Consider the following 12,726-nt stretch of genomic DNA (forward strand, 5'->3'; position numbering starts at 1 on the left):
ACCGAGGTCTCGGGGACGCGGCCGGGGCAGCGGGCATGGTCCTCACACCACGTTTTGTTCTCTCGTTGCCCTGGTGGCGCCTCGTTCCTCAGTTTTCTCCGCGGTTTGCACGGCGATCGTTGCGGGGCGTGGACCCCGCCTGTTAACCGGACACCGAGCCGTTATGTCCCCGGATAACGTGCTTCTCTGACTGTAGGATCCTTAAATTCCGAACGCGCGCAGCCGCCGGCTCGGTGTGGAAGGGATCGGGCCCTGCGCGTCCCTTCGCCGCTGTCCCCAGGGCGGCGGCTGCTGGACGCCTCCCGTCGCAGTAAATGCGTGCGCTCTGTCCGCGGGGCGCGCGCTCTCTCTTTTGGGTATAATTTCCACTTTCGACTATTTTATTTAGTGTATTTGAGATTACACGCACTAAGGACAGATATAGACATTTTTTATCGCCAGTCTCGATATTTCAAATACCTTTGGACAGTCCCACGCTCATTTCCATCTCTTTATGTTCATTTTTTCGCATCATCGACGTAACCCTCAGCCAGTGCTGCTTCCCTTCAGAAAATTTCTTCTGCTTCTTGAGCCCTGTGCCTCATATTGGGCATTAAGGGCCCCCCCAGGGCCGCGTGAAGAGGAAGGGCCACAGGAATCCATGGAGACTTGGCGGCTGGGTCCGGGTCCGGTCCCGGTCCGGGTCCCGGTCCGGGTCCGGGTCTGCTCGTGCTACTGGGAGCTTGAGCAAATCATTCACCCGCTTGGGCTTTGTTTTCTCATCGTTAAGGTGGGGTTAGCCTGGCCCTTGGAGTCACCTTGGCGTTGTCATTCTGCACGTCTGTTCTCCAGCCCCAGTAGTGATAGGGACAAATGATATTTTGTAGAATCGCTCATCTGCTGTAAGAACTTTTTCAGTAGGGCCAGTTTCGGGTGAGTATTAGCATGTTTTGCTAAGTGGAACCGGTTTCTCTATAATTTCATTTCTTTAGAGTTCCCTTATTTCAATGACTTGAAACCGGCCGAGGTACTTTCCTGATTCTAATTTGGATGTAAAAGACTAGAAGTCAGCAGTAAACTTGAATTTAAAACATTACGTTTTTGAGAGTCACTCTGGCCTTTTCTTAAGTGATAGAAATATATCGTACTCCTGGCTCGGTTGGCTGGAAATAAATCTACGACCCACTGAACGAGTTAACTAATACGGAGAACTATTTTGAACATCGGTGGTAGAAAACTAAATGTTCTTAGCAAATGATGGCTTCCCGAAGCAGCAGTACGGAATAATGACAGAGCATTTTCTAGGGTTGCGGTGCACCCCGTCGTCACCGGCTCCTCTTCCGAGTTAGTGTTCAAGGGAAAATAACATTGGATGGGAAGCCGAGAGGCCCGGTTCCGTCTCCGGTTCTGCCTCTCCCTCTGTGATCTTGAGCAAACCCCCCCATCTCTAAATCTTAGACTTTTTGAGGCCCTAACTTACATCTCCCGATTTATATACATACGCACTTTTGATTTTTATGGTCATCGGGGGCAGTAACGAAATACTTTTTACTTCGCTCTTGAGCTCTTCCCCGTCACGCAGCTGGCCGGTGGCAGAACCCTGCTCGACCGCAGGTATCGCGGACCCCCGCTGTGCCTTCTCCTCCCCGCCTAGCCCCTCCCTGCCAACGGTCACGTCCTTTAATCTTAGAAAAGCGTTTTCCTATCGGCGTGATGAGAATAAGCTGCGCTCTCGCCTCTCACAGAAAGTACCAACAGCCTCCCCGACGTGACGAAGTGCCCGAGCAACGGCCTGTGCAGCAGACTCCCCGCGGACTGCGTGGACTGCAGGACAAACGCCTCCTGTGTCTACGGGAAGCCTGTGACTTTTGACTGCACCGTCAAACCTTCTGTTACCTGCGTCGTAAGTACTGCAACTTACTTATTCTAAACAAACTCACCGCGAGCCTTGAGTTATACGTAGAGTTTAGACTTGACCATGGGGAAATTCTGGAAGAACGTACTTTGTATTTTATAGGTTGTTGTGTTTTAAGAATAAAGTCAAGTTTATCAGAAGATCGAAGCTTCCATTTCCAAGTGAGGTTTCATTGCAAGGGTTCAGATGGCAGTTTTTTGACACAGGATAAAACGCAGCGATTGTCAGACTTTTTATAGAAAGTCAGAACTAGAAAAAGCTCAGGCGTACCGACCGTTCCCCGTTAGAAGTGACCCTGTTCTAGTCGTCATAGCGACATCTTACTGTGATGTCTGAGAGCTGGGAAGAGCCTAGAAGGTTTCCGTAGGTGCGTTTCCTAGTGCTCTGGGCAGACCTGCCGAACGAGCATAGGTCAGGGACACTCAGGTGTCCGTGTTGTTTAACAGGTGGACTGGGTCATTGTCGCAGTCTTCACTTAGGAATGTCCTCCCAGCATCTGGGCGAGATGAGAAGTGAATGATGAAGCCCGGCCACGACCGGCTGGGTGACCTGTCAGTCCATCTCGTTAACGGGGGGATGGTCCCAGGACAGCTCTTCCTGAAGTGTTTCTGTGGAACCCTTGTTCTGGGAAATGGTTGAGGAAGGAAAAACATTCTATGCGGTGTCCCCCCGTGTAGATGTCCACGGTGTCCCCCACAGATGTCCTTTGACCAGCGGCTCTGGCATTTCCTGCACTTACTCGAAGGCGCTTTTTCCTCCACTTCGTTCTCTGGAGCTGGGTCTGCGAAGGGATGGAGCGGAGTGTCCCCCACGGCCACCGTTCCGTCATTCTCAGATTAGGAGAGGCATGAGGAAGGCTTCCCTCCAGAGGGGAAGGGGTTATGTCGTCTCAATATCTGAACGTGGTTTCTGGAAGCTGAAGGATCTGCCATTTTTAGACACCGGCCTTACCCTTTAAAGTGCACTGGGAAATCGGGCTGATTGCCAGGTCGTCCTCACGGCCGCCCGTGGATTATCGGTCGTTCTTCGTTGCCGTGTCTTAAATAGAATTTCTTCCCTCCCCACCTAGTGACTAAACCTGTTCGAAAGCTTTGAGAGTTACACACCTGGGTCTGGCACCTCATAGGTGCTTAGTGAACATGAGAACACTTGGCTCTCCGGGGGACCCTCTCAGAATTAGCCCCGCTGCTGGGTGCTTCGGCCTCTTCGACATGTGTCTCCCCTGACGGTTACTGAGAACAGAGTTCTCCAGTCCTCCTCCTCCGGTGCTCCCCAAACCAGCTGCTTCGCTCCAAGGAAAACGGCAGAGGGTGAGGCAAGAAACAGGTAGAGAAACTGAGCCTGAGGAAGTTCCCGAACTCCTTGGTCGCGGTCCCTGGCGCGGCTCTGCCGCTGGCCGCGGGGCGCCCCGGGGCGCAGTCTCTCCTGCTGCAGGCCCCCGATCTCACGCGCTCCCGGTACCGGCCGGCGGTAGGGAGTCCCGTGACAAAGCAGGCGCCGTGCTCAGGTGCGCAGTGGAAATCAGAGCCCGGCGGCCTGTTCCCTCTCGAAAATGGGAACGAGGACATTTGCGAATCGACCGTCAGCAGCCACGGGCCCTACGACCCCTGTCGCCAGGCGACCCGGGGCAGCCAGGTATTCTCGTTTGTGAAATGATGACCTGTAGCGTCCCTGCTTGGTGAACTCGTTCGCATTTCAGGAAGGACAAGGCCATGGCCGTCACGTGCACACGTGCAGGTGTTTTTTGTCGCGCGCGCGTGCGCTCAGGCTCTCCCCCCTCTCCTTGCGAACTTCAAATCGTGGGAGGGGAGAAACCCCTCCAGTCCTCGTTCACGCGTGCCGACCAGGGAGGGCCTCGCAGGCCGGGGGACTCTCGCCTGGGTCACACGAGTCAACGACTGACTTCGTGAGGTCCTGTGAAGTACGGAAGTAGAGATAAGTGTAAAAATCCTGTAGCCTCTTCGACATCAGATGGTTCCTGTCCCAGCTGTAATGGCAGCTGTCAAGCCCGTCGATGTCGGCGGGACACGCGCTTGACAGAACCGTCGCTTTGCGTCCCCGGGAGAAGACCGATGTCTCCTGCTGTGTCCGTAGCAGGTACGGTGCCAGCCTTCTGGTGGGGGATGCGTCCGTAGTGATGACAGCTGCCTCCCAGAGGGCAGGGGGGCAGATCCTTCATCAGAGATGAGCTCTGAGGGCATCTGCGCTTCTCCGTGATGAGGAGATGGCCCAGTGCATGATGGGACTGGGCCGCTGTCTTGGAGGGACAGCGGAATCCAGGGCTTGTTCAGAATAGATTACACGTGGGTCAAAGAGTCGATGTGAAGAAGCCACAAAGTGCCAGAGACAGCGTGAGACAGTTCTGTTATGATCTCAAAGAAGGGAACATTTTCCTAAATATAAAATAAAATCGAAAAGCCGTAAAAGAAAGTGTTGAGGCATTGACTACTGAACATTAGAAATTGCTGCACGACCGAAAAAGGAGAAAGGCAAAAGGTAAACAACAAACTAGAAGAACGTATTTCTAATGCACGTTACAAATAATGCATTAATACCACAATCTCTAAAGATTTCCTAAAAGTAAAAGATGAATAAGAGGTGACAGTCCCATAGAGAAATGACGTCAGGACCGGAGCACATGGTCCACAGACGGGAACTACAGGTGGACTTTCAACACGTGAGAAAAATGCTGCATTTTCCTCGTAATTAAATACACATTGATCGATGTGTATTTAGGCTGGCAAAAGAATGTAAGGGTTTAGTTAATACACCGAGTTTGCGAGGGCGTCAGTGACATCCACTGTGTCTCGATAGTGGGTGGGCACATTGGACACCCTCTTATAGGCAATTCGTCATCTCTCTGAAACTATAGAGCATATGACCTTTGACCCAGCAATTGCGTATATGGCAGTTTATCATATAGATATCGTACATGGATGCAAATAACATTCCTAAGGATGTTTTTAGCTGTATCCTTCACCCAGGCAGAAGATTTGAAGTACGCTAAATCTCCAAGAGAGATGTCTGTAATTTGTGGTTTGCTCTGTGACAAAATACGTTCCAGCCGTTAAAAATAACTAGGCAGCTCTAGAGGTATTTACTGATACCTGCAGGATTAAGTGAAAGGTGTATTAGTGGAAACGTTAAATTAAATAAAAAATGTACCCAGGCACGGAGTAGACTCCCCGAAGGCCATCGGGCGAGCGGCGCTCGGTGCTGTGGGGGCCAGTGTCGTCTTCACTCCCCTGGCCCGTCTGGGAGTTTGTACGGTAAAACAAATTCGAGAAATTCGAGAGCTGATGAGAAACGTGGCTATAAATGCGTCCTGAGAAGTGTGCAGACATTTCACACAGGGTTGCAAATCAGCTGGTGCGTGTCCCAGTTTTGACTGCTGTCCATAAAAGCAGTTCTGCATTGATGAAAAAAATCAATAAATACGACACTTCAGAGGTGATCGTGCGACCATTTAAAACTGGTTTTGAAAAATACGTATTAGAACATGATGTCGTGTAGAGGTAAAAAGGATGCAAAATGTTTTCAGTGTATCGTACTTTTATAAATCTATATTATAGAAAAAAAAATTAAAGGTTTAAAGCGGATCTCTGGAGACTTTACAGGTTATTTCCTGGGATTTCCGAATGTATAACTCACAAAGGACACATGCTCCTTTTTATAAGCAGGAAACAAAATAATGACTCAGAGTTTGGTCTCGAAAGCTGATGGCCAGCAGTGAACACTTGCTGGTCTACATGTGGTTCTGAGGAGAGAGATTCCCTGGGCTGCCTGTTTGTGGCTCCTGCCAGGTGCTCGTGCAGGTGGGAGCAGCTTCGACAGCGCCCGGGCCCCGGAGCGGCGTGGGGGACTGCGAACCGGGCGTGCGCTGTACTTCCAGGAGCGTCGGGCTGGGCTCGGGGGACCTGGACTCCGCTCATTACCTGCAGCTCACTGACCTTGAACACACGTCCTCGTCTGTCCCTCCCTAGAGTCGGTGACTCTAGCATTATAAAATAAAATCTCCTTTTTTCTCTACAGAAGTACACATGCTCATTATTAAAAATTTAGCCAGGTAAAAGTGATGACGTAATCTCACCGTGCGAAATATCCTTAGTTATTCTGATGTGAATTGATCCAGTTTTATTCTTCTGTAGGTAAATATTTGCGGGTGTATATTTTTGTGATTATAGGGTCATACCACGCATATTTCTTTTGCATCCATATTGCGCGGGTGACCGTCTTCACGCCGCTTCCTGCCAGGTCATACTTAGAAACTTTGTGCCGTTTGTGTAGTTCAGTGACATATTAACAAGCTCCTACGTTACGATTGATGAGTTCTGCGTCCTTTGGCACATAGGATCAAGACTTCAAGTCCCAGAGGAACTTCGTCATCAACATGACATGCAGGTTTTGCTGGCAGCTTCCGGAAGCCGATTACGAGTGCTCCGCCTCCACCAGCTGCATGACGGTGTCCTGCCCCCGGCAGCGACACGCCGCCAACTGCACGGTGCGGGACCACGTTCACTGCCTGGGTGAGTCGGAGCGCGAGGATGTTTGTGAGCAAGACACTTTTCTCTCGGCGTGCTTGTGGAGCTTTAATCAGAAATTCGAGGGTTAAATGATTTCATCAGAAGCATTTATCAGCACTTCTCAGTTATGCCAAACCTCATTAACAAACTCAGAACGAAACATCCAGAAAACGGGCGATGCTCTTTTAAAAATATAGTATTCGATCCAACGAAAAAGCCACGTGGGGTCTAAAGTACAATGCGCAGTAGTTGAGTTTCACCGAGTGAACAGCTACAGCGGTGACGATACGGTCACAGCTGCCCGGTGCTCGTGTGCCCGGCTGTCCTCCCTCCCTCAGAGGGCATCACCCTCGCGAGTGTTCTTGTCCTGCTTGCTTTTCTCCAAACCGTTTAGTTCTCTCACGTTTGTGTGATAAGATGTGGTACGGCGTGGTGCTCGGTCACGTGTGTTTTAGAATTGTATAAAACGAACAGCTTGTTTATGGTCTTTTTATCCCCCACTCAACTTGGTGGCTCTGAGTTATCTTTTTCCTTTTACTTCTGAATAATAATCTATTGTAAGATTGCGTCGCCATTTATTTGTTTTCCTACGTATTTGGGTTATTTCTGTTTTTGCTCTTACAGATGGTGCTGCCGTTACAGATTTTTGTGCACACCTCCTGGTTGCACACGTGCAGGGGTCTGTGCGGCGTGCACCCTCCAGCATGTAGTATTTTCCAAAGCGGTCCAGGCGTTTGCTCTTCAGCAGCGGACGTCCCTGTTCTCGATGCCCTGCGGCCTCTGATACTTGCTGTCCCTGTGTTTTGTCTTTTTCTTAGAGTCCTGGGGATTCTTTTGTATTTTGGACACTTTAACTTTTTGGTGTCCCTAAAATTCTCTCAGGTTTTTACCCTTATTTACTCTTTTCTTTTTTTTCATTTTGTTTTGGTGTCTTTCGACGAACAGAACTTTAAATTTGAATTAGTTGACGTTATTAGTCTTTTAAAGGTGGTAAGTTTGGCCTTTGGCATTAGGTCTGTCGCCCACTTGCAGTGGGTTTCGGGGTGTGCTGCCAGGTAGATCAGGCTCGCTTTTGCTCCCACGTGGACAGCCGGTGGCCTCGGGACTGTCGCAGGCCGGTCTGCGTGTGCCCGTGCCGCACGGACGTGTTCATGCGTGCGTGTGTGCTCTGGGCTCGCTTCCCAGGGCCCGGTCTGGCTCGCTCCTCGCTTCGCCTGAGTCCTCATAGCCGATGGGGCATCTCTCGTTGGGGGCCGAAGCCCTTACTTAACTGACTTCAGCGTGAGGCCTGTGCTCCTGGGCCGCGAGGTCTGTCTTTTTACCATTCGCTCAGGCAAACGTCGTTAGGAGAGCTGACTTTTGAGATCTTAAAGGACGAGGCCACCGGGTACAGTTCGGTCTCTCCGTAAGAGTGTTTATACCCACGTTTCTAAGCAGAGCGTTTCCCCTTCTTCAAGGTAACCGCACGTTCCCGAAAATGCTGTACTGCAACTGGACGGGCGGTTATAAGTGGTCCACCGCCCTGGCCCTCAGGTAAGCCGCGTCGCTGGGCGGTCGAGGCGCCGTCCGGGCCTCGTGGGGGGTGGATGCCCGCAGACACACAGCCCCTGTCCCCCCTGCCCCCGGGTTCCCCGGGGGTCACAGTGGCACCTCCGGGAGCTCAGTGGCAGGCGATAGCTCCTCTCCCCGGATGCCGGCCCGTGGCAGATGGGGGGCCATGCCGACAGGCCGGCAGAGCCAGTCCGCATGTGCACAAGCTGTTGGCATGTGCTGCACTGTTTCGAGTGGGCAGGTAACTTCTTTATCATAAAAAGAATACGTGCTTAGTACTGAAAATTGGAAAAAGTGAAAATGACCAAAAAATACATTAAAAATCACCTATCCAGAATAGGAGTCACCTGTTCCCCCATCTAGAAATGTGGACTTCCCATTTTTCCATGAAAAGCTTGCAAAAAAAAAATGTTGCCAGTTCTTGCCACCAGAGGGAAGGGCGGGGGACCCTGGTGAAACGATCCGCTCGGTACCAAGCTGCGCCATCTGCGGTCGAGGTTCCCAGTCAGAGCCCGAACCCTGAGCCCTGCGGCGGGGCCCGGGGCAGGGTGTCTCAGCCTCGTCACTGTCGACATCGGGGCCACGTCGTCCCTTGTTGGGTGTCCTGTGCATAGGAGGCTGCATAGCAGCCTCTGTGGACTCTACTTGCTAGATGTCAGTGGCTCTCCCCCTCCCCCCAAGTCGTGACAGAACGTTCCGGGCGTTGCCACCTTGTCCCTGGTCGAGCTCCATTGCGTCAGGGCTGGGGCTCGGGGAGGAGGAGGAGCCCGCCCGGCAGGTGTCACCGGAAGTGGACAGGGGCCCATGGTGCGAAGTTCGGTGCAGCACACGTGAGATCAGGTAACTGGCCACAGTCACTGTCAGCAACGATTTCAGTGAAAACTTTTAAAAAAAAAATTATTTTGGAAGGATTTTAGATTTACAGAAAAGTTGTAAAGTTCGAGCGTTCCTGCTCATCCCTCAGCCAGCTTCCCCCACATCGCTGGTGCCTTAAATGACCACGGTACTCGTGACGAGTGACTTTCAAACGCGAGGGTGGTTTCCCTGTCGTCACCGTGGATGTGACGGCGCCTCGGAGCAGGGCGGTGGGTTCGGCACGCGTCAGCCGGATCGGCCACATGCTCACGGTCGTTGGGGCTGGATCGTGGTTTCCTTTCTTTTTACTTTGATACGTTCTGAGTAAAAACTTTAGAAGAAATCCGGTGACAAGTTGTCACATAGCGTAGGGCTTAGCATTTGAAGGAACCTTAAAAGTCACTCATTCCCAACACTGACTGACGTTAGAGAGGCGAGAGGACTTGATCCCGGCCTCCCGGGGCCGCCCCTCCCCCACGTTCGCGCACCTTCTGTTCATCCGGGCTCCTGCTTTGCTCTGGAGATTAACATGCACCGAGATCGATTCCTTTAAAAGAGAAATAGTAGATTTCAGTCCAGCTAAAGGTCACGCGTCTCCTGGACATGCTGACGGCTCGTGGCCATGATGGCAGTCGCCCTGTGAGCAGCGGTGCGGTGCGGTGGGGTGGGGTGGGGTGCGGACCCTGCATGGCCCACGGTCCCCCTGGGGCTAGGGTCAGCCCTCCGTTCGCGGAGTCCCAGCCAGGCGGGAGGTGCGCACTCGGCGGTGTAAAATGTGAACTAGTCGCGCTCTGACGGGGGGTCAGGGTAATTTGCGCCCTTGCTCGGATGTGGCCGAGCCGTGTCGCAGGGCCACCCGGTGGATCCCAGCCCTGTTTCCTGTTGCAGCATCACCCTCGGTGGCTTTGGGGCAGACCGCTTCTACCTGGGCCAGTGGCGAGAAGGCCTCGGCAAGCTCTTCAGCTTCGGCGGCCTGGGGATATGGACGCTGATCGACGTCTTGCTCATCGGCGTCGGCTACGTGGGGCCGGCGGATGGCTCTTTGTACATTTAGCGGCGGCCGTGAACTTCACGGGGGAGCCGCGCTGGGAAGGCCTGCTGCCTGTGGGGGTCGGGGGGCCGCGAGTCACGCGTTTGCACGCTCTTAATGTACAGCATCTGTACGTTGCCTGCCTCGATGAAGGTAAAATAAAAAACGCTGAGCTATGCTTACCCGGAGTTTGTTTTATTTGGCCTGAAATATATTTTTCTCCTGTGAAGAGTTTAAGCTTAATTAAACTAGAGGGACAAACTCCTCAGCGACGGAAAATCGGTTTAATTCCTGTGGCTTTAGTATCGCTCAGATCTCGACGTGATGCGACCTGCCCTGAAAAGCCTCAGCTGCGGTCCAGCCGTCAAACCGGGAAGCGTTTTCTCGTTTAGCTAAATGAAGCGATCCGCCCGCCCTTCTGTCCTGTAAGTTTTATAGTGTCACGCCCGTGTCGTCTGGTCTCTATACGTGGCTGTTGAAAGTCAACTGCAGGACCCTCGTTTCTGGTCGCTGTGGTTCGGATTTTCCTAGAACTACAGAAGGACGCAAGTGCTGAAAATTAATAAAATTGTGAGTTGCTTTAAGAAATGTTACAGGTTTGTCTTCTGTATTAAAAGGTAATCTTGAGTAATCACAACTGTTGTCATTAAGGGCCGAAACGTGTATTTTTCTGGGCCTTACTCCATTCCAGCCGATACATAGCCGACTCTTAAACAACACGGGGTTGGGGGTGCCGACCCCACGGCATCGGAAGTCTGCACGTAAGTCCCGTCAGCTGCGCACTCGTGGATTCCCAGCCGTGGATCGAAGATGACGGTTGGCCCTCGAAATACACATATAAGTGGAACCACGCACCTCAGACCCTTGTTTGGGGTCACGTGTGGTAAATGGCTGGTGCGTTGACACGCTGGGAAGTGCTCCACGTGTTTCGGGGTGACGAGTGTTCTAGTGTCCACAGAGCCTTTATCGGAAAGGAAAACGGTTATTAATCCAAAATAGGTTTTACAGAGGTTTTTTTTTGATACGTTAAAACTCTTAGCGCTTTTCCTTTCGAGGTGGGTATGTATTACGTTTTAAACATCTGTTCATGGTCAGAAGGCTTAGCGTGCCTCTCCCACGGAGAAGCTCCTAGACGTTTTTCGAGAACGCGTCCATCCATGGCCTGGAACGGGTCAGGCTGCTACAGTTTGCGGGGCAGGGCCCATGCTTGCGGTGGCGTGGCCTGGGCCTGGGCCTGGGCCTGGGGCAGCGGTAGCGGCCCCCCAGGTGAGCGCGTGCTGCTCGGGCGAGGCTGAGCGGCAGTTCCAACTGCGGGCACTAGGCGGAGCCCCCCGTTTTCGTTCGCGGGCCCATCTTGGTCCAGAAGCAGCCCGCGTGAGCTCCTGCTGACGGTGGCGCGGGCGCGGCCCTCCCCTGCCGGCTTCTGCACCACATTGCATCGCGGGGGCTGAGCCTGGCCAAGCAGGTGGCAGTTTGGTGGATGCAGCCCCTCACTGACTGCATGCAGCGCTCCGGAGTCTCCCCGCTCAGCTCTGTGGAGGAGGCTCCCGTGGGGCCGGCCCCCCGGGCGGTGGCGGGAGCGGGGCGCCTGGCTGCAGTGTGCTCAAGGTGGGGGATGGGGAGCAGGGCCCCGACAGCTGACTCTCCGTGTGGCCCTGGGCCTGCACGCGGCGCCGGAGCCCGCGCCCGAGATGGGCGAGCGGACCCGCCCCCGGGGTGCTGGTCCGGGGCTAGCCGGGCTGCGTCCCCAAGCGACTCACGTGGGACCGCCGGGGAGGGCGGAAGGTCCCTGGGGCTGCGCACACGGGCCGAGGGGCGACGGTCTCGTGGACGCCACGCAGAGGGCCCCTGGCACGCGAGTGGCGTGCTGGGGACCCCCATGACGCCGTGAGCAGACGATGGGGGATGGAGGGACCACCTTGGGCCCCGCCCCTCACCTTGCAGCGTGCCGCGCGTCGTCGCTTCCCCCCAGACTCGCCCCGTGCCCCGTCTGTGCTCCTTGTCGCAGGAGTCCCTGGGCGGGCCACGTGTCCCCAGCCCACAGTGACATATTCGCCGAGCGAGTTAATTCCACGGGTGTCCTAGAAGGATGGAAGCGCCTGAGGGGAATTCTGGACACTGGCAGTCGAGGTGGCCGTGGGGAGAAAACACAAAGTTCACATCGAGTGAACACGGCCACAGCCGTGCGAACGTGGTCCCCGAGCGGCCCAGGAGCAGCCGGGTTAACGGGGCTTATGGCGGGGGGGGGTTAAAAGAGCTTACGCTTCAGGCTCGGTTTCTCTACACTTTTTAAATACTTTCTGCCAGATTTGCATTTATTTTTGGCACATCAACTAAGGAATTTGCAAATGACTCTAATTCATCTCCTGAGCAAGGAGGGGAAAACAAGCTGAATCTGATGCAGCTTTTCAGATACGTCAGCGGAGCCTAAAAACGAAGGCCGATTGCTTCACCCCCGCCCCTAAGCTTTCCCCCGCCCCGCCATGCCACATCTGGAAGAGGATGAAATGTCATGAGAATGTTAGAGGGTACGTGAGTTAATTCGGTATAAATTCTTAGCTTTGTAGCAGTCGAATTGTCTTCTGTAAACACACTTTCGTGCAAAGTAAGGCAGTTTTCATTGACTCTTGGACATAATTAATTAACGGGCTCCGTGAGCGCGGGACTCTGCTTCTCTGCTGTGAGAGCCTTACCTGGCGGCCAGGTGCACGGTGGCCATCTGTTCTGTGAATGAATGGTGGGGCCTCTTCAGGCACAAGCTAGACACCTGAAAGCATTGGTAAGACTTTGGATGAAACGCTAGAGCAGCTTGACAACGTCTCCCCTTTCAAATACTTAACGACACGACCTCAGTAGAAACCGGCACATACTTC

At 53.3% G+C, this 12,726-nt stretch overlaps 1 protein-coding gene across 1 annotated transcript; it reads left to right on the top strand.

Annotated features, from left to right (window-relative positions):
- Positions 1-1,236: 1,236 nt before the first annotated feature.
- Positions 1,237-10,035, top strand: TM2D3 (TM2 domain containing 3). The gene is made up of 6 exons (XM_015585706.1): positions 1,237-1,255; positions 1,704-1,882; positions 6,246-6,420; positions 7,875-7,950; positions 8,650-8,808; positions 9,712-10,035. Exons 1-6 carry the CDS (start codon positions 1,237-1,239, stop codon positions 9,875-9,877), a joined length of 774 nt encoding a protein of 257 aa, XP_015441192.1. The 3' UTR covers positions 9,878-10,035.
- The last annotated feature ends 2,691 nt before the right edge of the window (positions 10,036-12,726 follow it).

This window comes from Pteropus alecto, unplaced genomic scaffold (genome assembly GCF_000325575.1).
Source record: "Pteropus alecto unplaced genomic scaffold, ASM32557v1 scaffold102, whole genome shotgun sequence".
Lineage (NCBI taxonomy): Eukaryota > Metazoa > Chordata > Mammalia > Chiroptera > Pteropodidae > Pteropus > Pteropus alecto.